At 45.1% G+C, this 26,530-nt stretch overlaps 1 protein-coding gene and 1 long non-coding RNA gene across 10 annotated transcripts in view; one reads left to right on the top strand and one right to left on the bottom strand.

Annotated features, from left to right (window-relative positions):
- Positions 1-18,543, bottom strand: part of CRIM1 (cysteine rich transmembrane BMP regulator 1) — a 214,236-nt gene extending 195,693 nt beyond the window's left edge. Inside the window, exon 1 of one of the 4 annotated variants that reach the window (XM_077135053.1) lies at positions 18,192-18,543. In XM_077135053.1, coding sequence (XP_076991168.1) covers positions 18,192-18,522 — 331 coding nt within the window. In that variant the 5' untranslated portion in view covers positions 18,523-18,543. Of the gene's footprint in view, positions 1-87; positions 10,112-14,534; positions 17,265-18,191 lie in introns of those variants that run through there. The other 3 variants (XM_077135057.1, XM_077135054.1, XM_077135055.1) reach the window with 3 other exon arrangements.
- LOC143661444 (uncharacterized) lies at positions 357-26,521 on the top strand. 6 transcript variants are annotated; one of them, XR_013164597.1, is made up of 6 exons: positions 357-507; positions 707-743; positions 10,858-11,013; positions 11,113-11,137; positions 11,886-11,938; positions 12,248-15,961. It is a non-coding gene; the product is annotated as an uncharacterized LOC143661444 (long non-coding RNA). The 6 variants fall into 6 exon arrangements; XR_013164596.1 differs by having other exon boundaries at positions 698-743; XR_013164594.1 differs by lacking the exon at positions 707-743 and adding an exon at positions 26,310-26,521 and having other exon boundaries at positions 364-507; positions 12,248-12,484.
- Positions 26,522-26,530: the final 9 nt, after the last annotated feature.

Below are 26,530 nucleotides of genomic sequence, written 5' to 3'. Positions count from 1 at the left end.
TGCTGACTTCAGTGAACAGTATAACTAACTTTCCATAAATATCACGGTTACACTGCTATATGTGACGGGATTTCCCCTCTGAGTTACCTTTTCAGTACAAAGCGTGGTCCTTTAAGTCAATGCGCTGATCAAAAAAATATTTTATAAATTCCAGTGGTACACATGCATCGCTTTGCTATATGCTGTGGCTTAAAACGTCTAAAGCGGTGGTTAGGTCGGGGGAACCGGGAAGGGCACTGCACCTGGAGCTGCTGAGGCTGTCGCCCCTCCCAACATGGCTCCGGGTACCGCCCCTTCCGGACACCTGACTTCCAGGGAGCCGCCCCTTCCGGACACCTGACTTCCAGGGAGCCGCCCCTTCCGGACACCTGACTTCCAGGGAGCCACCCCTTCCGGACACCTGACTTCCAGGGAGCCGCCCCTTCCGGATGTCACCTGACCCCCTTGCTTAAAAGCTGCCCGCGCCATCACCCAGGCGCGGACTCACCTGCCTCCATCCTGGATTTGGTGAGCTCAGCCCCGGAGCGCAGACGTAAACCTGCCCACTTTAAACTTCCCAGTCTACCTTCCTTCTTTCTCACCCTTTCGCCGCCTAAACCTTTCAGGGTGCTCCCACCAACTAACAGATAACCAATGAAAGTCCAGGGTTGTTTGGACTAAATATTAGGATTGGTATAGCTCATACTTGATTTATAAGTTCTTACAGGTTTACAATTCGGAAACAGGAACTCAACATTAAAAAGGTAACCGACATTTTTATCTTCCTTTTGATAACCCACAAAGCACTTAAAATTTATATACAATATACTTTAGGGCTGGTGGTGATTTTGGCTACTGCATATGCAACCGCTTTAAGTGAAAAAAATTTGTTTTCTGTAAAATAAAGATTACAGAGATCAATCTAAAATAGTACAACAAAGGCTAAGTATGCTTTCTGAATATGAAACCAGAATCTGAGTTGCAAAAATCATTTATTAATATTGTTATCAGTCAATAAAATTCATGTACTTTTTCCAAGAAGAAAGACTTTTCCTGATAGAATTCCAAAGACCTTGACTATGATCCAAGTTTCCCAAAGTTGATGTGTGCCTTGTTAGATAACTTCTAGACCTCATGTTTTAATCTATAAAATGGTGGAGCTGGGGAACTTTTAAATACTCACATAAAATCCTTGGTAATAAGAGCACAGGGCACATGTATTGAAATCACAAAGTTTACAAATTCATCTTGAAGTTAATATCTAGTCCCTAATACGGGACTTAGTCAACTGCATCCATTTCTCATGCTAAATAAACGTTTGCAATCCAATAATGTGCTAAAAAAGAAAAGAAAAAAAGAAGCAATAGAATCAAAATGTCCCTGCCCAGTGGGCTGGAAATCTGCACAAAGCGTACAAATTGCTACTTAACATTACACAGTTTCAATACGCTTAGAAGCAACACAATCCTGCTGGTAGGAAGGATAGAAGACAAAGCAATCAAGAGCCACAGTCCTCACACCGGGGACCCTGGATACAAAGGACCAGGTGCACAGGTGGCCAGACCACACCTCTGAGCAGACCCTTCAAAGAGGAAGATGACACGCGGGGAGGCAGCTGCAGATTCACAGAGGCCGACCCAGTGCCCTCTGCCGCCCCGGAAAGCCTTCCCCGGGTCACTAGCCACTTCTTTTTTGCACCAGAGAGCTCTGTCAGTTTGCTTTCTCCCCTACAAACATGACTTTTTCTCTCCGAGTCAAAGGATTCAAGAAATTGATTTCTCCCAAGTAATTCTGAGAGCTTCTTTTCAGGACTCAGCCCAGCCCATCTATCTATCTAGTTGCAAACGGTCCCTGCTGGTGACACTTCACACGTACTTCAGCAGGTTCTGTGCTTCCAGGAAGCATATTTTTCAGTTACAAAGACTGTTTACCTTGGCTCACTAACAGGGCCCTCCCTCCTTCAAGGGTTTCCAGTTCTTCTGCCTCCATTCATCTACGTTATTAAAGTCTGAGGATAAACACACCATTTAAGCAGCAAGGACAGTTTTGGGTCCTTTACCTATCACTCAAAACTCACTGAGGAATCACGGGTTTTGGAACATGCACACCCTGATTTTGGCAATATTCATCATCAAGTCGAAAAAGTCTCAGAGACCGCGATGCCGAAAGGAAAGCACGCTCGCCCCCAAGGCCAGGGAGCTGATTTGGAAATGCCAACAGTTATGAGACTACCCAAAATACATTTTTAAAGAGTTATAAGGAAGATCATCAGTGAATCCTCAAAATATTACCTTGCTTAAAATGTTCACTTTTCCTTGCCAACTAAAATTTATGGACCATAGCCCCAGAGCCACAAGTTCTCTAGCCATCAGCTTCAGCTTTCCTTCTTCCACTTTACCAAAACCTTTTAAACAGGTGGTAGTAATCAACAGAAGACTAAACTGGGCTACCGTGAAAACCACCAAGCAGGACTTCATATTCCCTGCAGTCATCAACAGGTGTGAGACGAACACTCGAGACGCAGGAAAGCTGAAGGCACACACTACCGCAGAGACACCGAGATGAAAACTGCCCTAAGAAAACTGGGTTCTCAGAACACACGCACAAAGTGGCAAGAGGGTACAGAGAGGAAGTGTGGTGGTGGCTCAGTGGCAGAATTCTCGCCTGCCAGGCCAGAGACCCAGGTTTTAGTCCCAGTGCCTGCCCATGCCAAATAAAAAAAGGTACAGAGATCCTGAGGATACACCTATGACGGTTTCATGTATGTGCCTAGGGTACCATATATTTTATCTTGGCCAAACCTCTTTTCATTATCAGTTGAAAGGCTTAGTGCCAAAGCTTCTAATTTGCTGTTGTCTCCTTAACTGTCTAATATCTTACTCTGCCTTTAATCTGTAAACCACTTTAAGACCTGTAGAAAAACAAAGAATCCATGACTAGGGTGAAAGGAAAAACAATTCCGTGCTGCCAAGTAACAACAAACTAGTCACTCGTCATCAAAAATTCCTCAGTCTCTGAAGTCATAGCGGTTGGAGTAAATCCAAATGGGATTTTGCTCTCCTAAATTCCTTATATTGCATTCCTATGGACTTCCTGTTTAAACCACTCTGAGGCATTCACAGTCGCACACCTCCATCTCCACGCTCTCGGCTTAGAATTTCCTTCCCCAAAGAACCTGTACAGTGAAATTCCTTAGGGCATTCAGATATCTCCTGAAGCTGTAAATATCTTGGGCTGTATCATTTACTGCGCGTAACACTCACAGCCTGGACATTCAATAAGTGTTTGTTAAACTGAACTCTTTCCTGATTCATCAACGTATGCACTTTGGATTTGCTGAGAATACATTAGTCTTCTTTATTATCATGAAGAATTCATATGGTCCCCGTGCAACAAATCCCTGGTGGTAAAGAGGTTACACAGCAGCCACCCACCAGGAAAATCCTCACAAGTTAATGAAGGGTTGGTGAAAGATGACACCTTTATGACAAACTTGCAAGAAGAAAAGTCCTCAAAGATAAAAATTACCTTTAAATATTTGCCAAAATAAATACAGCTGAAACTAATCCATCATGGAAAAATTACAAAACATTCTAAGAATGAAGGGGGGAGGCAGTTAACCAGTTGGAGCCTCTTTCTGCAATGATATGCCTTCTCACTGGGATCCTCTCTCCACAGGTAAAGTGTCACTGCTTTCAGCTTCCCACAGTGCAAACCAAACAGATCAGATGGTGAAGCTTTGTATATCATCTTGGATGACTCTGAGTCTAGATTTAGTCAACAAACGCTCACCGGGTTCTTCCTGTGTGCCAAGCACCAGGTTAACACACAATCCTGGCCACTTACGTGGATAACAATGAGGCAGGGAGAGAGAAATCTGAACTCTTCCGCAGTTTTAGAAGTGCTATAACATGGGGAGGAGAAAGTGCTATTTGTGGAAGCTGGAGGAAAGGGAGGGGAGCATGAACTTTTTCCTGGGTAGAGCAGGCAGGCCTCACAAAGAAAGCAGCACAAGGAGGGAGGGTCTGAAGGATGAAACCACATTTTGAAGGACGAAAAGACAGTTTGGGGGAATCTAGAAATTGACACCACACCCATTTTCCCATTGCTGGCCTTGTGCCCAAAACTTTGGTTGCACTAGATTTCAGGAGATATGCTTAAAACAACTCAGAAAATGCTCACCCTCCTCACAGACTTTCTGAGTTCTCAGATGGTCTTTCTGTCCCAGAAAAAAACTGAAATAAAGTTGGAAAACCTGACATTTTATAAACAAGATAGGTCTTGAATCCAGGAGTCTAAGTTTTCATTTACCTGTAGACTTGAGGCATAACATGCAAATTACTAAAGTCTATGGGACATTAAATGCTGAACAAAAGGAGAGCTGTAATTACTATGCTTATGAAATCCTTCCCCTCCAAAGGAGGAAAAAAAGTTCACTGCTCCTTTTCTATTAGTAGCCCTCCTTTATGTTTTCACCTCTAATGCCTTCTACCTTTCCATTCTCAATAAACAGTATCAGGCAAACATTCCTGAGTCAAGGATATATGCTTATATATTCATACACAGTTTACAAAATATAATACATGGACTATTTCCAGTGCCAAGTGTAGCTGTAATTATATATTTCTTCTGGAAATGTTTTATGTCATTAATGCATGTAAATACTTTATCTCCCTCAAGTTTTCCAGTCCTGTTGGCAGAGAATCTTTTCTCTCTTTTTCCAAAGCATCTAAGATAATTTCCTGAATAGGTAGTCAATAACCTTGGTGAAGGCTCACCTTTTCCCAGCACAGTCTCTGAAAATAATTTCATCTCCTTCCAACAAAAACACCTCTGGCTTCTTTTATTTTGCTCATTTCCCTACAGAAATTTCTGCCATTACATCAAAAATCTCTACAAAAGGTAAAAAAACTGTATTTGAATAAGAAACTACTAAAAATTAGCCTACATTACTTTAGCAATAATAAAACTTCTGTCCCAGTCACCAAGAAATAAGTAATTTCCCTGAGCTCCATTTGTCCTCTTACAGATATCTCAATTAGCCAGGGGGTTTAAAAGTCAAAGCACTTTAATTAGACTTCTTTTTTCCAAATGTAATAAAACAATGCACAATCTTTATTTATTAAGAAGTAATTTTCAGTTTCCAGATCTACAGAGTAGATACTACCCTTAACTTGCTTCAAACTGGGGAGTTGCTTCCAGCACATCTGTAACACAATGCAAAGCACTGTTTGTGTTGTGTGATCAGCAAGCGAAAATACACACACACAAACATACACTCTCTCTCCACACCCAAAGGCACAAAAGTAACTGTACATTGAAAGAAGGAATGAACTTAGCGTCCTATCTCTCAAAGATATCTCTGCAACTATTCCCACCCGAAGGCCTGGCTGCTGATACTATCGAACAATTTTACTGTCCAGGGCACGTCTGAGGCCATGTCTACTACAACCTTGTAAAGATCTTTGTTTCATGCATTTTTATCACTTGCTAACCCCTATGGCGTCAGACATGTAGGCAATGTGCTCTCCCTCCAACATGCCTGCAGAACTCCACCTTCGCCACACCGTCATGCTGACACCACTAGCGCAGGGGCGGCTCGCTGAGGATCTGACGCTTGGCACCAGCATCTGCTGCTCTCTTACCAATGGCTGGACTGCTGCCTGTGACCGCGCTGGGAGGAGTGCAGAGGCAAAGGCAGGGCCGCTGGGAAGCAACCCTCTCCAGTGGCTGTCAGGCCACCCGGCGGATACAGAGCCCACATGAGGTCACGGGAGGGACTGACCAGCGCAGGAGCGCCAAAACCGCAGCGCCAAGACCTCGGCAAGGGACCTGTCCAGCAAAACTGATTGCGGCACACACACCGAGACCCTGGGCTGTTTCTACCAGAGACAGGAGTCCTCACAAAAGGCACTCAAGACCCTCCTCTCTGCCCCACAGCTTAAAAGTTCATGCTAATATGTGTCAAGCAAGCAAGAAGAAACCCAAATAGACCCATCTGACCAAAGAAGAGAAAAGGAGAACCTATCTTAGCAGAAGGGCAGGTTAGTAAATGAGCACCACCGATCTCTCAATGGTTATTTCAGACAGCCACCACTATGAGGTCTCCAGAATCCTAGCCTGGAAGAGAGAGGATAGGGTCTGGGACAGGATTTTCCTTCTGATATCATCTTTTTAAAAAACTAAGGAAAATAAAAGGAGGCCGTAGTACTCCACTGGAAGTGCTTTCTTTGCAACAATATAAAATGTTCACTTGGTTATTAGTAGACTTAGAGCAGTTTTACAGATTTGGGTAAAAAGCAAAATATTACAGGAAACTAAGAATTAAATTAGTTTCTATTACTAGGGGTTGGGAGCTTAGGTAATTGAATTGAAAGAGAGAATCCTGAAAGAGCTCTACATAATAGCTAGCTGCTGAGTTTTCGCCGGTCACATACTCCCAGATGGAGTATTTTAGCACTCAGAAGAAATTAACAACTAGATGCCCGACTGAAATGAACTAGCACCTCATTCTGGAAGGTTGCTCTTGGCAAAAACACATTAAACTCAGGGCAAAGCACCTTTATAGGTGGAGGAGCCTGGGGGCTGTGCCGAGCTGAGCGTCGTCGCATGCTTTAGGATAACACCTATTACATCAACTCCCAGGTCCCCAGCACCTGTCCTTGCTCAACACCCTGCCTCTCCACAACGTGTGAAAGAAGGCTGAAGTTTCTAGACAGCAAGAGGCCGCTTTCCAAGCTTCCCAACTCAGCTGTACTTGAAACGTTCTTTGTGAAGATGTGTCCTCCCACGTGCACGCAGGGAGCTTCCTGTCCCGTGGCTGGGTGACACGCACCGGTTAAGGAGCCGGCACAGCCTGCAGCACGTCTCTCTGCAAGGCTCCTCATGTATCCTCCAGATACAAGGTGCCCACGAGCCACGTGAAGCCAGGGACAGCTCTTTCACGCGCTATTACTGCTATGTTTCATTAAACTGAGTCTGCCCCTTAAAACTGCTTGCCCTGTGTCTGGTGGGAAACTCCCTGGCAAGTGAAAACAGCAGCAAAGGTAAAAGAATGCTGAGAATTTGGCTGCTGCCTGCAGTATTAGGAAGAACGGCAATTACTCAACTCTCTCCAGCAATTACTCAATTCAGAGGCAGAAACGAGGATGTGAATTTGGGCAAGTTTTGGCCTGTCTTTGCTCAGACGTCTCTCTCAGCAGTATTTGTCCCCCACCCACCTCACGGCCGCAATGGTTAATGAAGTAAAGGAGAAAATGGAGAATGCGTGAAGGCAGCGGGCCAGCACGGACACACAGGAGAGGCATGGGTTCTGCCCTGAATCCAGACTAGGCCACATTAACAGGGCTTTAAAGACTGCAGGCGCTTAGAAGCCGTCACTCACTTCCCGGTAAGTATGTTTTGCTGTCTCGTCTCTTCACAACACACGTAACTATGGAAGAACACTTGATCTCTTCCTCTAAGGCCTTCCGTCTACAGCACTTGGCAAAGAGTCATGTAGACACTACCACTTTTCTTTCCCCGGCTCTGCAAACACAAGGTAATATTTGACTCTTGCCCAGCACTTCTAGGTCATCAAAACATAGATCTTATGACCAGGAGGACAGTACGATATCATCTGGTTCAGTTCCCCTGCCTTTAGGTAGGTGACTAAATAATTCCCTTTTGATAAATTAAGGCAAGGGAAGCTGAGGGTGTTTTATTGAAGGCACTGAGCTATTTGGAATGAAGGGAATCCAGAAGCTGTAGCTATTTTCTCATGTACAAGAATATTTTGATACTTACCTTTTGTGCATCCTTTCTGAAACAAGCTATTCTGACTAAAATATGAAACTCTGTCCTTTCATTTTATGTCATAGATATCATAATAAAATTTTACTGAAATATAAGAACACAGTGGTCCTAAAAAGCACAGAGCATACCCATTCTTTCTCAAACTATTTAAAAATCACTCTACTTTGGCATTCAGAGAGAAACTGTCTAAAATCCATCTTTTTTTTTTCCACACTCAGAATAGGAATGTCCGTATCTTTTAGAAAGCAAAACTCCCAACTATGGAAAGTGAGGAAGGATGAGTAGTGAGGAATAGGGGAAAGTAATGCGAAGGTTTTCAGGCTCTACATGTGACAAGGTAATGAATGCGCTGCCTCTGGTAAAGTATACACATACATCCTGATGGGACTGAGCCCAAATACCCCATATGGAAGGGATCCCATATGGATGGGACTGAGCCCCAGTAACCCATATGGAAGGGATCACATATGGATGGGACTGAGCCCAGATATCCCATATGGAAGGGACCCCATATGGATGGGATTGAGCCCAAATATCCCATATGGAAGGTCCCCTGTGCACTGTAAGGATCTAAGTGACCCAACCAATGCTGGTTCAGGTCAAACTTCCTCCAGGTAGCTTTCCCTTACTTCGAAGACCTTTTGGAGTCTTAAAAAACTGTATCACAGTTCTCTAATACTGAGATTTACAGCTGTGAAACGTTTTGCTTGTGGCCTTTGTATAAGAAGTTAAATAAGTTACCTCGTATAGACTGGAACTCTACAGGCTCAGGTTTCATTCCTTCTTGCCAGAAATTCCTTTCTGTTTTGAACCTGAGATGTTTGTTTATGGTTTTTGTTTTGAAATGCTAAATAAGACAGGCACAGTCTCTAGTTACAGCCTCTATCTTTTTTTCTGTCTTACCTTGCCATAGCCAGAGTAGCTGGTTGTTAAAGACTTTCTTCAAATCAAAAGAGTAGATTATTCAAATTCTTTTCTCAACAACTTGAAATGTAAAATGAGGAGACCCTAAAATATAATTAACACAATTTTCTTTCTTAAGTGTTCATAGCACAAATGTTCCCAGGACATTTCAAATTGAGGTGTTATGTTTGAATTGACTAACATTCACTTAAGTCTTCAAATTATTATGAAACTTTTTTTCTAATTTTGCTTGTAGGTTACAAGTTTGAATACAAGTACTCTTGATAAAAGATACAAGTCCTACAATGATCAGTATTAAAAGAGTTTCTGGGGGAAAAGAATTCAATTTCTCCTGTACTATCTCATAATAAGGTTGGGTTGCCAAGAGAAGGAGAAAAAGTTGTAAACCAGAGACCACAGATTGTGTCTTCATCAAGTTCTCTCTCCTCGTTCCACAACAGCCAATATAAAGTGTTTGCCTTGGGAGTCCTCGACCAATATTTACTGGATAAAAATGATACTTATTTCCAGCCTGAAGGTAGAGTCACATGCCTGGAAAGGAGGGCCTGTCTGCTCTCCCAAAACAGGACCACATCTACTCTAGGAACTAAGGAGACGACAATGTCAAATACTTTAATTCTGGGTATTCCTCCTTCCTAAGCTTCCATGGAGCAGGAAGACGCTCCAGAATAACCACAAAATCAAGTCCTGCGTAAACCTGCAGCACTAGCCATGTGAAAGACCAAAGGGAAACTTGGGGTCAAGACAAGTACCGGCCCTCCCATCATCTCGTGCTATTCTCAAGCCTGCCCTGATCTGCAAACCTGGCCAGGCCTGCCGCAGCTTCTTTCTGTCACATCAGACTCCAACCTCGCAGTGGGGCTGCTCCTGCTGTCTCCCCAAAGTCGCGGGCGGTACCCAGAAACCCACAAAAAAGTTCTGTCAATAAAATGAAATTTAATCCAATTTCAAGAAACCAGTGGCCACCAATATTAAAAACTGTCACCTTCTGGGTGAACGGGCAGCTCCGTGGTAGAATGCTCACCTTTCCTGCGGGAGACCCAGGTACAATTAACACGTCATGCACCCCGCCACCCTCCCAAAAAAAGTTGTCACCTTTTAAAAAATAGTGTTTTGAAATAGCTCTCTGGAAGTGAGAATTTGAACTATAGAAAAAAAAAAAAGTCAAGTAAATATTTACATTCTGTTGATAACTCCAAAGAGGCTGGAAACAACCACCACACTGGATCAAACCAGCAAGTGCTTTCTTGGTCCAGAGACCCTGGACTCACAGCTCCTGTTCTTGGTACTTCACAGTCCTCTTCTCTCCAACACACATCTAGGACCAGAATTCCCTCTCTGAGCCCCTATTGAAGACACTCAAGTTGGTTAAATGTGGAGGAAGTGAGAGAATGTACACAAAATAGGTTTTTAAAACTCACATAAATAAAAAATATATATATATATATATATATATATATATAGGAAGAGTTACTTCAAAAAAAAAAACTTACATGGAGAAAATAAGGGGGGAGAATAGAATGGAAATTAGAATTAACGTTGTTATCTTTCTTAAAATCCATTTGGTACCAGGAACTTTCAGAGGTCATTCACGCAACACAAACACACACACACACACGATATAAAATCTAATATTTATATATACACATAAACTCTCCAATCCTCATTCTATTATTTACTTGTTAGAAAACTATTAATATTCCAATTTCACATATGAGGAAACTGAGACCCAGAAAAACAAACCAAGCTGGTCTGATAGTGAAAAAATGACAGCACTGAGACCTGCTCACAGGTAGTTGTCTAGCCCCAAAGTCTACGTTCTTTCTCCTACAACGTCCTGCAGCAGAGGGGCAGCGAGGGGGCGGAGAGGCAGCCCTTGGTCCTGCTTACCCCGGCACCCTCCAGTAAATCCCTCCCAGCAGACAGTTTGAAGTAGGGCCTCTCTCAGGCGCTCTTGAGATGCTCAGCACTTCCCATCACTGGCCTGGACAGCCGTAAGGAACTGTCCTGAGCTGTGATGGATTGTCTCACTTTTACTACCAACCATTAGGCTGTGACCTCTATGAAAGCAGAGACCCTCTCTCGTTTATTTTGGTTGAAAAATAATTATTAGAATAGCCTAGCTAACATTTATGAAATCTTACGGCATGCTACACTCAGGGCTACCTGCTCTACGTGTACGAGCCTCTCGCAACTTCAAGTATGGTCCGAGGACTGCAGCACTGGCGTCACCTGGGAGCTTCTTAGGAATTCAGAATCTCTGACCCCACCTAGGACCCACTGGATCAGAGCCGGCACGTTTAACAAGATCCCCAGGTGATATGCATGCACGTTAAAATTTCAAAAGCAGTTTTATCTCATTTAATATTCACAGAAACCTAAAAGGTAACTATTAAAAATATTTCCTTTTTACAGATCGGGAAGCTGAGGCCTGCAGAGAGTAAGTGGGTATTACTACTATACAGCACAGAGGCCAGAGTCATAGCAGATGTTTAATATTTGTAGGTGAAAAGATGGCAGGACGTGAAAAGATGGCAGGACAAGTAAGGAGGGCCAAAAAAAGGGTGGAGGAATGAACTGGTTGAACATCGGACCTCTGGTTTTGCTGAATTTAGACCAACTGCATGGCAGTCGGAACTGGGGCCCCACGGGAGAGAGGTGCAGTACAAGAAGTTCCCTTAGCTCAGGCCAGGTAGGACCAGGTCCAGGACAAATCCCAGGGCGACATCAGTGTGAACTCCAAGGTACAGGAGGCAAAATCTTCCGGAACATAACGTGAAGGAAAACATGTATTACTGACTATAGTGAGATGCCCCTCCACCCCAACTGTCAGTGGGCAGATCATCTGGTTAAATTTAGGATTCCTGTGCCTTCATGCATTCTGATTCCTCCCTCCTTACTTTTACCCCCCAAACACAAGCTTTGTAGAAATTGTTTAGACAAAGTAAAACAAACGAGCATTAGGAAGATAGCTTCAGGGGCCTTAAAATGTTTACCTTAATGTACTTAGAATAATGCAATTCCTCCCTTTCTAAGAGCCCAAACCCCTTCACTACAGATTAACACCTACTCAGGTAGGTGAAGATTTAACAGAACATGAGAATGAGCCAGCATCAGACTGTTTCACGTATTCTGGTTGCAGTTGCATTGTTACTGAGCATTCACCAATGCCAATCTCTCTTCTCTAGGTGCTGCCACAGGTCCACTCACCAGGCCCTTCCAGCCTAACTCCACCACACAGGTAAGAAAACTAGACACCCAGGGGCAGAGAACCGACCTGACCTAGAAGCCACACTCCTGACCATTAATCACACTCTTCTACTGATCAACAAGTAGGTCATGTGGGGAAGAAGGCGAGTAAGAAATTGAAATCTCTTCATTTTGCAACTTTAGAGGAAAACAGGATCTTTTGGCATTTTTTTCAACATGCACCCAAAATGAACACTTACAGTTCAGTGCGGACCTTGAGGGCATTCTTAAGCTCCCCTACTCCTGTCCACACCACCAAGGGGGCTTTTCCAAGCACAGAGGTTTTCTATGGTCTGAACAGGTTCACTGGCCAGGACAAGCAGCAGTGGGTAGGGTGACGTCCAGAGATGCTGATAATGGGACACCTCTCAGTCCACTGCCCATGCCCATCTGCCTGGTGGAACAAGCTAGAAGAACAGAGACTCACACTCAAAAGGAAACCTGCCATTTTGAAGCACAACTAGTGAAGTATTATGAACGCAACCTTGTTCGCAGAGCTGGGACACACTGGCACATACTGCAGAGGCTCCAAGGATGGGTAAGATCCCCTTCGCCACCAAGAAAAAGAAGCCCTACTCATATTTTTAACCCAGCTCAAATTCCGATTCCCCTTCCAGGCTTTCCCAGCAGAGCCTGAACAGATCAGCTTGAGCCTGTGACTCCTAGAACACATGTTTTCCATACATGTCACTTACCAATTAACTATGCATGTGTGCAGTCACTTTACTCTCTCCTCTTGAACTTATATCGCGCTGTTGATTTTTTAATACTCTTGCTGTCTCATCACCTTATCTCGATTCCCTACAAAGGGAGTAGGGAATGCCTTGGAGAGATCTCCAAGCTTCCCAGTTGCACCCCTTCTCCCCCTCTCCCCAAAGGAAGGCCTTGTACAGAATAGAAGATCAATGAATGAGCGATTGATTTCTATGCAAAAACAAGTCAGATTTTTTAAGGCGCAGCTTTGGAGAATTCAACCTCTGAGAAGGAAGGCTTTCAGTTTGTTATTCATAAGAGAGTTTGGCTGGTCTGCTGTTCCTTCTTCAAATAATTAAATGAGCTTTACTGGGGTATCTCCAAAATTCTGATAGTGGCCGTGCCATACCGAACAGTGTTAGAGGAACCCGCTTCAGCAAACATATTTACCTTTTACTCATCCTATTACCTCCTATTCCATTGTTCTTACACGCTAAAACAGCACGGTCATCTCTCACACGAGGACCACAGCCTGAGAGATGATAAACACACCCACATTTTCCAGGAATTTCACAATTAATGTTTGGAATGTTTTGGATTATTCTTCAAAGGATGATACAGTTGCCCTAAGAGGAATTCAATATTTTCCCTTCTCCCCTCTTCGTCATTCTTTATTCCTACCACCCAATGATCTTTTTAGGGTCATGTGCATTTAACCTATTCCCCCTAACTGTACAGTGCCGGTACCCTCCACCTACCCAGTTTGTTCGCTCATTCATCCTGACCCTCACATCTTAATCAGGCAACACAAAACACGGAGGCCTGCACCAAATCGCTAACTGCCTCCCGCAACTGGATGTAGGGTCCATCATTTCAGGGCTGTTCGCACAGTTTTCGTCATAAATTAACTTGACTGTTCACAACTGCACTGCCAACACATTGTTTATAGATTCTCCAGGTCGCTGCTAAATGTGTGTTAATGGCAGCAAGTGTTTCCAGACTTGCTATTTTTGCCTTTCTGATAACATGCAATTCATTTGCTTTTCGCCAATGGTTTTATGTGACTAGACTCCTCAAAGACAGCGAGGATTGTGTAAGCTTGACTGTCAAAGGGAAGGTCACTGCGTCCTGTCTTCTGTAGATGTGCAGTGAACGGCCTCCCCAGGTTCTGTCAATATTTACTTTGGGGAGGAACTAATTATTTCCTTGTTTATTACATTTGTTTCTCTTTCCATACCCTATTAGTGCAATTTTATAGGCCCTCTCCTAGCTTCTCTCTCTGGCATCTTAAGAGACTTTGGAGATGGAATATGAAACGCATGACTCAAAACGAAGCCCGGAACCCTGAATTTTTAACTGCTCTAACTCCAGTACAGGAGTATTAACTTGGCCCCTCACCTCCTCTATTTAATTAGTAAAATTTAAAATCCACAGGCTCCAGGTCAAATTATGGAGCAATGAGGGCAGTTTCTAGGGGGCTTGGGTACAGCGAAACATTTTGGTGGATTATCTGGCCTCCTGTAACCTGCCATCTGGGGCCTCGCCTCAGATCCCTGCCCCCCCCCCCACACATATATTTTCGTTCAAGGAACCGTCATCTCCACTGTCTTACAGTGATTAGTAAAGAAATCACAACCTTCTGATGGCAACAGTTTCAGAGAAAACATTCTGTTCTTTGCTGTAAATCCCCGCCCACATATACTTGGTTCTCCTATGCACTGTGCCATGAAAAGCGGGTGGAAGGACAGGTTTAAATACCTGGGGGAAACAGAAGATGGAATGCATCCTGAAAAGGACTACAGGGGCAAAAAAAAAACAGGGAAAATTAAGTTCCTTAAAGACAAAGCCATGGAGCAAACATCCCCGGGGCGGGGGAAACAAAACTTGGTGCTTACCTGGGATTGCCTGCATCTAATGCAACAAATTCTTAGAGCGGAGTGACCCAACAGTGCTCACTTCATTCCAAACCACCGTCTTCACTGTCCAACTGAAGCCCCATAGTGCCCTTTTATTTACTCAGAAAAGGGGGGGTATGGTTATGCCCTCTCACCTCACCCCACCCATTAGAGAAACACAATGTACTATTTTCCACTGAGGAGAAAAACGGGCCTCATACCCTTATCCTGAAATATAATTCTCTGCTGTCCAACCACACGATTCTTCCTAGAAAATTCCACTTCAGCACTGCCTCCAAACCTTACTGTTGACACCCCAAAGATATCCCCCATCCAGTCTTCTTCCTCAGGAGTTTGGAATCCAATCTTGTTCCTCTGACTTCTGGGCGAGTTCCCCAGAGGCAGTCAGTCTGCCAAAAACAGGCCGGGTGGGAAGCGTTTAGAGAACAGGAAGACCGGCCAGATGAATGGAAATGGGGAAGGGACCTGTGCCCCCCCAGGGGCCAGAAAGCACGTTTTAGAGCTAGAGAGTCACAAAAACTTCTGGTATCTGGCTCTATATTAATTTTTTTTTTAATGCACTTAACAACAAGAACAAATGAATAATTTCAGAGTTTACTTCACAGCAATCCAAACTAGCCTGAAAAGAAACATTCACAGGACACGACTCATCATCACATTGTTTGATCTTCCAGAACGTACCTTTTCTTCAGTGTGCTTTCTGGAACACCGAGAAAAGCTGTGCATCCATTTATTCAATGCACATTTATGGGAGCCTACTATGTGCCAGCAGGCCTTAAAGAACATAAAGCAGTCAACCACAAGGTGGAAAGGGTCCATCTCTGCCCCTCATTCAAAGCGCTTTGTGAATCACAGCTGAAAGCCATTTTTTTCACAAAGTTAGTATGAGGACTGACACAAAAATTATGCCAAGTTGACAAACAGGGCAACATAATTTGTATTTAAATTATTCAACAGAAAGCAGGTATATCAGACATGATAGTACTTCTATATCGTGCAATATATTTTCTCATTGTAGCCAATTAAATAAGTTTTCAAGAGTTTTCATTAACAGATACAACCAGTAGGGGTCATTTTAGTGCAAAAATTGCAGCAAAAGAGACTTTCACATGAATAAAATATACCAATTCTTATTCATGTGAGTTATGTTATTCCTGCTCTCAGCATGTGAATTTCTGAATAAAAGTGGAAACTGAGGGAAATACTGGCCATTGAGAAATTTCTGGCAACCTAATAGAAAAGTGCCCTTTTACATATTTTATGGGCACATAAAGACTCCTCTAATTCTTAAAAAACAAAAAACAAAAAAAACCCAGGAACTTTGAGAAAGTTATACATGTTTTTCCTGTTTTTTTTCCATAAGCCTTATAATAAAATGAAAATACTGGAAATTTTAGACACATGACTGAAAATGAACCATCATTTCAGCCAGGTAATGCTGCTTCCTCACTCCAATTTCATGACTTAAGAATACAATCTACTGCTGTTTTTCGAATTCTTTCAAAAAAAACAAAACCTGGGCATGCAATTTTGGTAGCTGAAAACAGGCCTGCTAAATGAAAAGTGTTGCTAGAGAACACTAATTGAGATATAATCATGTCAACAAATGCTTCCAAGCATTTCCAGGGCTAATACCGAGTGCATGGGGTGTTACCAGAAGAAAGGAAGCTATGAGGGATCGCATCATTTCAGAGGAATGAAAGGCTCACCAACTGCCAAAATAACTCCATACTGTGACATGGAAAATGTTGCCAAAACACTTGATTACTGTAAATGTTCCCTGAGCTGCACATTTCCTTCAACAGAAATATGTTCAAGAAGGAACAAAACAAGGGTTGTAATCAGAACTTCTAAAAGTCCATCTCAAAGCACAGCAATTTCCATGGCATTTAACCTTTTTTTTATGTTGCTTGTTCATTTTGGATTCATGTGAGGCTCGATTAAGTAAATTATAAACTCCAAGGGGCAGAGTTCAAGAATGCATCTTTTAGTGTAAGCCACGCAGAGTTCCAACAGTCAAACATATAAAATTGTATCAGAATCTAATCTGGTGGGCAATTTTACTGATATGAGAAATAAAGACATGTTATAAACTGAGACTTAATGCCAGGTGAGACATTTTTGTACTTAAGACAAATGAACTCTTGTGAACCCAGTGCTCTAAGGGTGCAGCAGCGCTCCCTCAGACGGAAAGGCTCTCCATCTAGAAAGAAAGGGTTCCCTTCTCTCCTTCCTGCCCACCAGCTTCCAAACCAGGAAGGCCTCCTGGATTTTTTCAGAAGTGTCCACACTCCAAAAGCTGCAGGTACAACAGATTGAAAATGTGTGTGTGTTTAAAGAGAATCACGTAACTGAAACCTTTTAATAGATCTTTATTTATCCTTTTTAAGGGTTCCACGTCCTTTTTCGGTATCCCAAGCACAATAAACAAGCACATCCACGCTAAACGAACACATCCACAAGAATGCTTCGCAATCAACTCTTTCCTGGTCTCCCAGGTGCTTAAGGAGCCGCGGGGGCGGCTGGCCCTGCTTCTCACCGTTCCCCCAGGAGCGAGGACGCAGCGCTCCGCTCCTGCACCAGGATGCCCCGGAACCGCATCGTCACCCCAGCGTCAGCCAAGACCGGGGTCCCACCCTAGCTGGGGCTCATCGAATCCGGCCCGATAGCCAAATACAAAGAACTCGCTGCCTCTCTAGACGCCAAACCAAACCAGGCAGCCCGAGGCCGAGGCTGGCCGACACCCGCCCAGCGTGGCTCTCTCCCCACCCGGCGGCTCCGCTCATCTCACCTCGTCGCCGAGTCAGTTCCCCACGTCGCGGCGCACCACGCGGCGTGCAGACCCAGCACCGCAATCCCGCTGTCAAACGCACAAGAAAGAGACCCGCAACACGACGCGAAGCGCGCAGATGGCTAATCTTAAAAAAAAAAAAAATAACAACTTCTAGTCCTGGGTGCAATTCTCCCCCCAGCCCTCTTTCATTTCGGAAAAAAAAAGCCTTTGACCGTTTACAATAGGCAAATCAATGAGTAGCCACCGTACCAACTTCCCTGGGCTGACGCACTCCGGAGTGAAACTGATTTATGTGCCAAGGAGGAGGACGGGAGTGTAAAAGCGCAAGGTAAAAAATAATAATAATAATACTAGGAGTGTGAGCTGGAGACACGTCTCCTCCGCCCACAGAAAATGGACTTTTCGCGCACGGCGTGGAGCGCAAGGTTCCGCTCTGCGCTAGAGCGGGGAGGGCGGCGGGGACCAGACTCCCCGAGACGCCCGCGGCCGCCCCCGCAGCGGCCCCCAACGCGGGACGCACGGGTCGTGCCACCCAACCAAAGCCGGCACGGCCCCAAGGGTGCGTGTCTGTGCGGGGCCGGGGGGAGATACCCCCCCCGCAACATCACCCGCCCCCCCCCCACGCCCCCGAAACCCAACGGCGCCCGCGGCCGGCGAAGCGTCCGGGGAGCAGTGAGCCGGAATGGAGGGACGCGGGGGCCGGTCTCCCGGGGGCGGCGGCCGCCCCTCCTCCCGCGCAGCCCTCTCTCCTCGGAAAGTCTCGGCCAAACTTTGTTCCGCGCCAGGGCGCCGAGGGGGCGGCGCGGGCCAGGTGGGAGGGGGCCCGGGGCGGGCTGCCGTACCTTCGCAGACGCCCACTTCGTACTCGGAGATGGAGTCGCCATTGAGCGGGGGGCGGATGACACAGCGCAGCCCCCGGTCGCAGGCTCCGTGGAGCCCGTAGGCGCCGCCGCAGCTCTCGTTCCTCTGGCGGGCGCACATGTAGCAGCAGCCGCAGACGCCCTGCACGATGCTCCCGGGGCAGCTCCTGGGCTCCTCGCACTTGGACTCGTCGCAGGGCAGGCAGACCAGTGCCCGGGTGCCGGAGCGCGCCAGCAGCAGCAGCAGCCCCAGCAGCGAGACCAGGAGGTGCCCGCAGCCGGCCAGCCCCCTGCCCCCCGCCACCAAGTACATCCTCCTGCGCCGCCGCCGCCGCCTCCTCCTCGCAGCCGGGCCGGGAGCGGGGCGGGCGCCCTCCCCTGCGCGGGGCACACGCGCCGCCGCCGCACCCGCAGCCCTCGGTCCTCGCCGCCCTCTTCGGGGCCCCCGGGGCGCGCCTCCCCTCGCGGGGCGAGGCCCCCGCCCCCCCCCCCCCGCTGCGGGCCGCGCCGACCCCAAGCCCACTAGCGTCGGCGCCGGCGGCAGCGGTGACTTCCCCTCCTCCTCCTCCTCCCGGGAGGGAGGGGGGAAAAAAGGAAAAAAGTTTCCTCCCGGCAGCTCCGGCTCAACCCAAACTTCTGGCGGCGGCGGCGGCGCTCGGCTGTAGCCCCGGCTGGCGGCGCCTCCTCTCCCTCTCTCTCTCCTCGGCGGCGGCGGCGGCCGCGGCGCAGCCCCCGGGCAGGTCCCCGCCTCCCAAGCCGCCGAGTGGGCGCGGTGGCGCAGCACAAGGTCCGTCCGCTCCGCGCGGCCCGCTCGCCTCACTCCTGCGCGGCTCCTGCGGGCGCTTGTTTATGGCTCGAGCCTCCGCCGCTCGGGTTGCACCCTCCCCCATCCTACCTCATCCCCCAGACCTCGCCCCCTCCCCCCGCGCCGCGCGCCGTTCATTGGCTGCCCCCCGCCCCGGCCGGCCCCCTCCCCTTCCCTCCCTCCTCGGCGGCCGGGCCCTTCCTCCCTCGCACACCTCCTCCCGCTCCTCCTCCCGCTCCTCCTCCCGCTCCTCCTCCTCCTCCTCCTCCTCCTCCTGCTCCTCCCCCCTCCTCCCCGAGCCCGGCGCTCCGAGCTGGCCCTGCGGCCCGGACCGAGCGCGCCTCTCCCGCCCGGGCACGGCCGCCGGGCTGCGGCTGGGGCGCGGTGCACCCGGCGAGCAGCGAGGCGCGGCGTCCTGGGCGACGCTGTGGCCGCCGCGGCTGGTCCGGGAGCCCCTAGAGCGGGACGGCGGCACGTCCGGGGGCAGTTTTTGGTTCCGAGGCTGGGGCAGACCCCCAGGCAGGGCTGGGGCCTCGGCTGCGGCACCCGCCAGATCGAACCCCGAGAAAGGGAAGCAGCTGCGTGGAGCCTCCGCAGGCTGGCTGCGAATCCATCTTCCACTCGAGCTGGGAATAGACTTTGTAAAAGATGTTATGTAATGGAGTCTCGGAAAGCCCGAGACGCCTCCAGCGAAGCGGCTGGTGAATTAATTAAGTGCTTTAACCCGTCTAGGTAAATATTCGGGGGTGGGGGGCCGGGGGCGCTGTAGGTGGCTGCTGCAGCCCGAGTTGGATTTTAACCGTCCAGGTCGTGCGTTGCTAGTGTTTTGTCGCTCTAGCCTGCGCCTAGGTTCCGTGTTCTGGGAGGGCGTGACTGGAAAGGAACCGCTGAATTTTTCTCCCTCGAGGACCGAATACTGGATTATCACAGGTCTTGACACGGTGCTAGACCCATAAATCTCATGCATCATTAATGTCGTCTGACGTTGCCATTTCCTTTCGCAAGCTCACAGGCAAAGTGATGGTCTTTAATTTCGTTCGTTTATTGTGAATGTCTTAATAAAGAAGATTCGTGGTGAATCTTTGTCATACACCAGGTACAGAAGCAACTGGAGGGATGCAGAAAGCATCGTGGGGGATTGCTTAGCTTCAGTGACTGTCCGAGAAGGTCACGCACAAGCCTGTGATGACTTCGTGATTGGCTCCGTCGTGGCCCACCATTCACGGGATGTGTACCTGGGTCGGTACAATCCGTGAAGCAACAAAAAGTGAGTGTGAGAAGAAAGAGAGCAGATCCTGTGGAAGGCGCGGGCTGAGAAAGGCCTGCCTTCGGATCCGCGATGATTTGGTCTGCAGGAAGGTGGTAGCCCAGTGGATCTGAAAATCGTGGCAAACGAACCAAAAGTTAATAATGTGGCAGTGTCAGGAGAAAGGAAACAAAGATGCCTTTGAAATCCTCTGTTTGTGGAACAAATTTATAGCTATGATAAATATTTTGGTTAAACCACCCTAATCCTGAACCAAAAGGAAGCCAAGGTTACCGGTGGAATATTCTCCAGTCACTGGCATCAGAAACCAAACATTTCTTCAATATTTCTTTGTTCTGAAGAGGAGAAGAGGCTCATTATTAGCCTTGGTTGTCACAGGATCCTAGGAAAGGTGTTCAACAATGGAGAAGGGAGGGAGCATCTCACTTCTAGAGGGGTTTAAACAGCCTTTGGATGACTGGTTTCCAGAGATGTTGTGAAGGAGATTCCTGCAATTGTGTATGTCATATGAGATGATCTGCAAAGGCCCTCATACTCTAAGGTTACATAATTATATGTGTTAAAATCATTTTTTTCTATTAGCAAAACCCAAGAGAAATGAAACGTATAACACTGTTAAACATGGTTGTTTCTTGCACCTCAACAAGGCACGAGCGTGGGATTTGCCAACAAACTGTCATCATCGTGCTGTGCTAAAGGCCCTTCCACTCCACCAGAGGAAGTTATCAGTAGCCCTGTTCAAATGCAAGTATAAAGACATTGTTAAAATGTAGCTGATAACGTTGTCGACCCAATAGGGAAACCAAGGTCAGGTGATGGAGAAAAAAATGCAGAAATGAAAGCCCTATTGTTTGGAAGAGGGGAGTAATTATTGCCAAGGTTTTGCTTTTTTGTTTTGTTTTTTAAAGCAGTTTATTAAGGGTCGGAGAAAGCAAGAGATTGAACACAGACAAGGGACAATCTGGAGGTTACCAAGAATTGTTCCTGGGACCCCATGGGTAGTACCACCTGGAAGTAAAAAGACAGAAGGTGAAAGAAAAGCTGACTGCTTACTTTAATTCAGGTCAGATTTAGAGTGGGCTGGAGAGAGTCTTAAAACTAAGATGAATGTATCAACTCAGAAGAACCAAGTTAAAAATGTGATGCGTTGCCACAGAATTAAAAGTTATAGAAGCAATAGAAAAAAAAAAAAAACACAATTCTTGAAGCCAGAAACAAGTGGCAAATGAGAAACTTGCAAAGTCTTGGCAGCTTACCCAAAATCAGTATGTGAAGTAGGAGTGCAGTTAAGAAATAGCTCCTTCTCTGGGATTCAGGCCCAACGAGGTGACAGTTCAGGTGAGGGGTGGGGTGGAGGCAAGGGAGAAAGTGGACTGAGAAGGATTGCCTGGTCACAACATGGCTCAGTGCTTCCTTCTCTGGGAAGGCTTCCTGAGCTCATTCCCTTATCCGTTGGTGTAAGCTCCTCGGTTTGTAGCATCTATCGTATTATAAATAGTTCTTTAAGAAGCTTTGAACCCCATTAAATTATCAGGTAATTGGAGGGGGAGGGGCTTACTAGAATGCATGTCTAAATGAACTAATGAGTTGAAAAAGGGAGGGAGGGAAGCATTAGAGACAAAAAAGATAGTCAAATGTTTTTAAAGGCATTTACTGAAACCAGCTTCCCTTTCGGTTTTAGTAAAGGCCTTTAAAATAAGCACATGAAAGGGGCTGAAAGGAGTCTTCCAAACTGGGTAAAAATAAATCTGAAGGGAAAGGAATGCAAACGTGCTTCTGGTGGCGTCTGAAGAAGAGACAGTCTGCCCTCTGTTGGCCGTCAGGGGGTAGATGGGTGGGGTTTGCTGGATTGTTGAAAATGTCTGAAAGTCCATTGCCCAGTTGGGGGCCTAACGGAAAGTGGAAGTGAGAAATAGGCAGAACATACTAGAATTAGAAGACCTTCTCCCTGATATTGCACCTAGTCCAGAATCTCTACCATATTTGTACTCTTTAAGATTTGTGTTTTCCCTGAAATGGAAGGGAAACGGTTGGAGTGGCCTTTTGAGTCTGACACACTTCTAGAACTGAGTTGCACAAGTGAAAAAGTCTCATTGCTTTGTAAAAATGTTGCCTACATATTAGAAAGATACAAAGACACCAGGACAACAGATCTGGCTCCATTCATGCCCCCCCCCCCCCCCCTTCCGTCATCTCTCTGGTCCTCTCAGTTGGGTCCCCTTTATATGGACTCTCATTTATTCTGGGCTTGGGCCATTTCAGTGGCAGATGGGGACCCATGATTTGGGGGCTGAGTCCTTGGATCTTGGTGCCTAGGTGAAGTCCTTGTACTGTGCTGTCACTACCTAGTACCTCGGTGACGAGGGTCCTGTCTTATCCAGGATGCTTGTACTTGTGCAGGTGGCACTAGGAAGGCAGCAGAGCGTGAGCACATAACACCGATTCTCTTCGAGAACCTAAGCCTAGGAACCTGACTTTCTCTCTCTTTCCCTCTGCTATCTGCAGAAGTTTGAACAAGATATTTATTATTTCTGAATCTGTTTCCTGTTTCCTCTTCTGTAAAATGGGACAGCAATACCAACCATACAAAGTATTTTTGTGGGTTGGAAAAAAATGTAGCAACTGTCTCGCACGTGTAAGGTGCCATAAATGGTTGTTCTTGTGTTATTATTTTTAGAGTTCTTCTGAGTGTCTCATCAAGTTTTATGCCTGAGCTGAAATCTCTGCTATCTGATAGTCCAGCACCCATTGATCTGTACTTCCTGCCCAGACACTTGCTTTTTTGAATTCTCGGGAACTAATTGTTGATCCCACTTTGGCAGTTTGTCTAGTCTTAGGGTTTAGACTTAGGTCTATATTGCTCAGTATAAAACTTCTTTTAAAGGGCAGTAATTAATAATGTTGATAATAATAATAGCTAGTCTTAGCTATTGACTACTAATTATTAGTTAATGTACTAAGCAGTTATTTGGGTTATTTGAATTAACCTACAGAGTAGCTCTAAAAGGCCATTCCCTTGTATTATTGCCAGTGTCTTACTTTATCCCCATTTTACACTTGAAGAATCTGAGGCACACAGGTTAAGTGACTAGGAGAGTCTTAGAGCTGTGTGTACGGATATTGGGGTAGGAACCCAGGCCTATTTCGCCTTGAGAGACTGTGTATTTAATTGTTCCACCCAGTAATTTGGGTAGTTGTAAGTTGCTTTTCTTTTCAGTTTTATTGTTTTCTGTGGACCTAATTTAAAATTGCTAGCATCTCTGACAAAATCTTGCCCTCTTTGCTAATTTGCATATTTAAAGTTAAAATAGTGATTAGTGTTTTTCTCAACATGCAAATAGCTCCATTATTTTCTTAATTACTGAATAATATTTATGTCGTGTTTACTGTGTGGATGTTTACTACTGCCCTAATGTATTACCACATCTAACCCTTACTAAAACCCCATGAGGTAGATACCATAATTACCTGCATTTTACAGGTGGAAAACCTAAGACTCAGAAAGGTTAAGCAGTATGCCTAATATCACACCAAGGAAACATTGGGATTCAAACCCAGGCGATCTGGCTGCAGAATCCACGTTATATGATACTACTGTTTTTTTGCAAATACATGTGCCTTGAGGAAAATAACGAGAAAATACAAACCAGTATTTAAAAAAAAAAAAAAGAAAAGAAGCATCATCTATAATCCCACCATTGAGATTTAACCACTGATAATATATGTTATATGTTTTATTTTCCCCCATTAGACATAAAATGGGATATACACTTGGTTTATAATGTTTTTTTTTCATTTATATATAGTTTGGATCTTTGGAATCAATAACTGCATCCATTTACAACTAAATATTATTCCAGTGAATAGATATGCCAAATTATATTTAACTGATACCATAGTATTATACCTTTAGGTTTTTGTTTTGTTTTGTACATTTTTTCACTGTCATAAACAAAAATGCAATGAAAGGGAAAAGAGTAAAATGAGACAAAGTGTCAATGGCTGAGAGATTCCAAACAGAGTCAAGAGGTTATCCTGGAGGTTATTCTTACGTGTTAAGTGGATATCACCTTGTTGTTCAAGATGTAGTGGAGAGGCTGGAGGGAATTGCCTGAAAATGTAGTGCTGTGTTCCAGTAGCCATGTTTCTTGATGATGATTGAACAATGATATAGCTTTCACAATGAGACTCTGTGAATGTGAAAACCTTATGTCTGATGCTCCTTTTAGCTACTCTATCAACAGAAGAGTAGAACATATGGAATAAAAATAAATAATAGGGGGAACAAATGTTAAAATAAATTCAGTTTGAAATAGTGGTAAATGAAAGCGAGGGGTAAGGGGTATGGTACATATAGTTTTTTTTTTTCTCTATTATCATTTTATGTATTTTTCTGTTGTCTTTTTATTTCTTTTTCTAAATCAATGCAAATGTACGAAGAAATGATGAATATACAACTATGTGATGATATTAAGAATTACTGATTTCTAAATGTTTTGTTTGTTAATTTTTTTTAATTAATAAAAAAAGTTTTTAAAAAAATGCAATGAAATCCTATCTAGCCAAATCTTCAAACACTCGTTCAGTTATTTTCTTAGGATAAATTCCTAAAGTGGAATGGTTAGCTGTAGGTCAGAGGGTTTGTCCACTTTGACATGCATTGCTTGATTGCCTTCCAGAAAGCAATATTCCCTCAAACAATTAGTGAAAGTACTCATCCCTCGGTGTGGTGGTGTTTGACCCTTCCAGTTAAAAACTTTTCTGTTGCTTCAAAAGTACCTTGTATTATAAAGTTTGTTTTTATCTGTTCAAGTTGTTTTCTAATTCATTATTTCTTTTGTTCCTTTAAAATAGTCACCATCGGGAGATTTTAGCTATGAATCAGCAAATGTTTTAACCTTACAAATTACCAAATCATGTAACCTGGCAAATTTTATGCTGCATGGTTTTTAAGGGAAAATGTTATATATACTCAATTAAAATCTTCCCCCAAGGAAGGTATGCCTCTAAAAGCTGAACTAATTAAATGGAATAAATGATTGAAAGCCCCAAAGGATGAGACTATTTTAGTTGATGTTCAGTGCTTGCAGGCATTCTCCTAGATAGCTGGAATAAGCAAGTGGAGTGAAATAGAGAAGAGGGGACCCAAGTATGCATTACGGAGAAGAGGAGGAATTTCCACTGACTGCGTGTTACCTACCTCTCTCTATCTGCTGCCTACCCATCTGTGGTTCTACCATGTGGTTTCAGTAACCTGAAGATTCATAGATCCAAATTGCAGTTGCTTTTCTTCAAATCGATGTGGCATCTGTGTTAAGAAATACAGTTACATGTATTCCAACCATGATGCTGTTGCTCAGAATATTCTTATAACATTTATTTTGGAATTGCCTTGTGTAACACCAGTGAGAAAAGACGCCTCATTGCTTAATAGTTACATCTGACCCAGTATATTATAATTTAGATAGATTGTTTTCTTCAGTCAATAGGCGTGGCTGCTCCAAATTGCTTTTTTGTAATTTCTAACTGTAAATGTAACCTCAAAGGATGAGAATTAGCCAGTGCTGGGACTATTTAAAAGAATCAAAACATGCTCTAGAGAAAATATCAAAACAATAGTTTTAAAAAATGGTAGGCTTTGGGGGTCCCATGGAACAAGACTCTCCATGTGACTGCTGCAAAGGGACATCACTTGTTTGAATGTAAATTATGCTATGGTCGTATTCATTGGAATACTGATATTTTTTATTCATATCCTACACATCAGGCAGCTATTCTGTCACTGAAATGAAACAGGATATCGTACTATTCCTGTCTCATTTGATGTTGGAAGGAACACCATATCCATGTTCCTTCTCGTCATCCTGAACAAATGTCTAGACAATAATTACCAGCTTCCTTGGCGCTCAGGGGGTCATGGAATGTGGATGGAAGGGATGGAGTTCTGCTCTAGGCTTGGCCTCTAAATCCTCTCTCCATCTTTCATATTTTCCCTCTCTCCTCTCTCCTCTCTACTGGCTGGCTGCAGGCGTACTGTGGAGGACTCTGAGCCCCAGAAGAGTTGGGGATCCCTAGATGGATGGATCCTGGGTCCCTGAAAGCTTACATCGAGCAGACTGACACCCATCTTACCACACACATTCATATATACACACCTCACTCAGTGGACTGTGCTTTGAGTGAGAAGGAAATCTTTACTGTGATAACTCACCAAGATTTGGGGCTTGTTATTACAGCAGTTATCTTATC

This window comes from Tamandua tetradactyla, chromosome 17, assembly GCF_023851605.1.
Source record: "Tamandua tetradactyla isolate mTamTet1 chromosome 17, mTamTet1.pri, whole genome shotgun sequence".
NCBI lineage: Eukaryota > Metazoa > Chordata > Mammalia > Pilosa > Myrmecophagidae > Tamandua > Tamandua tetradactyla.
The sequence above is the reverse complement of the archived record's forward strand: the minus strand, read 5'-3'. Positions and strand labels throughout refer to the sequence as shown.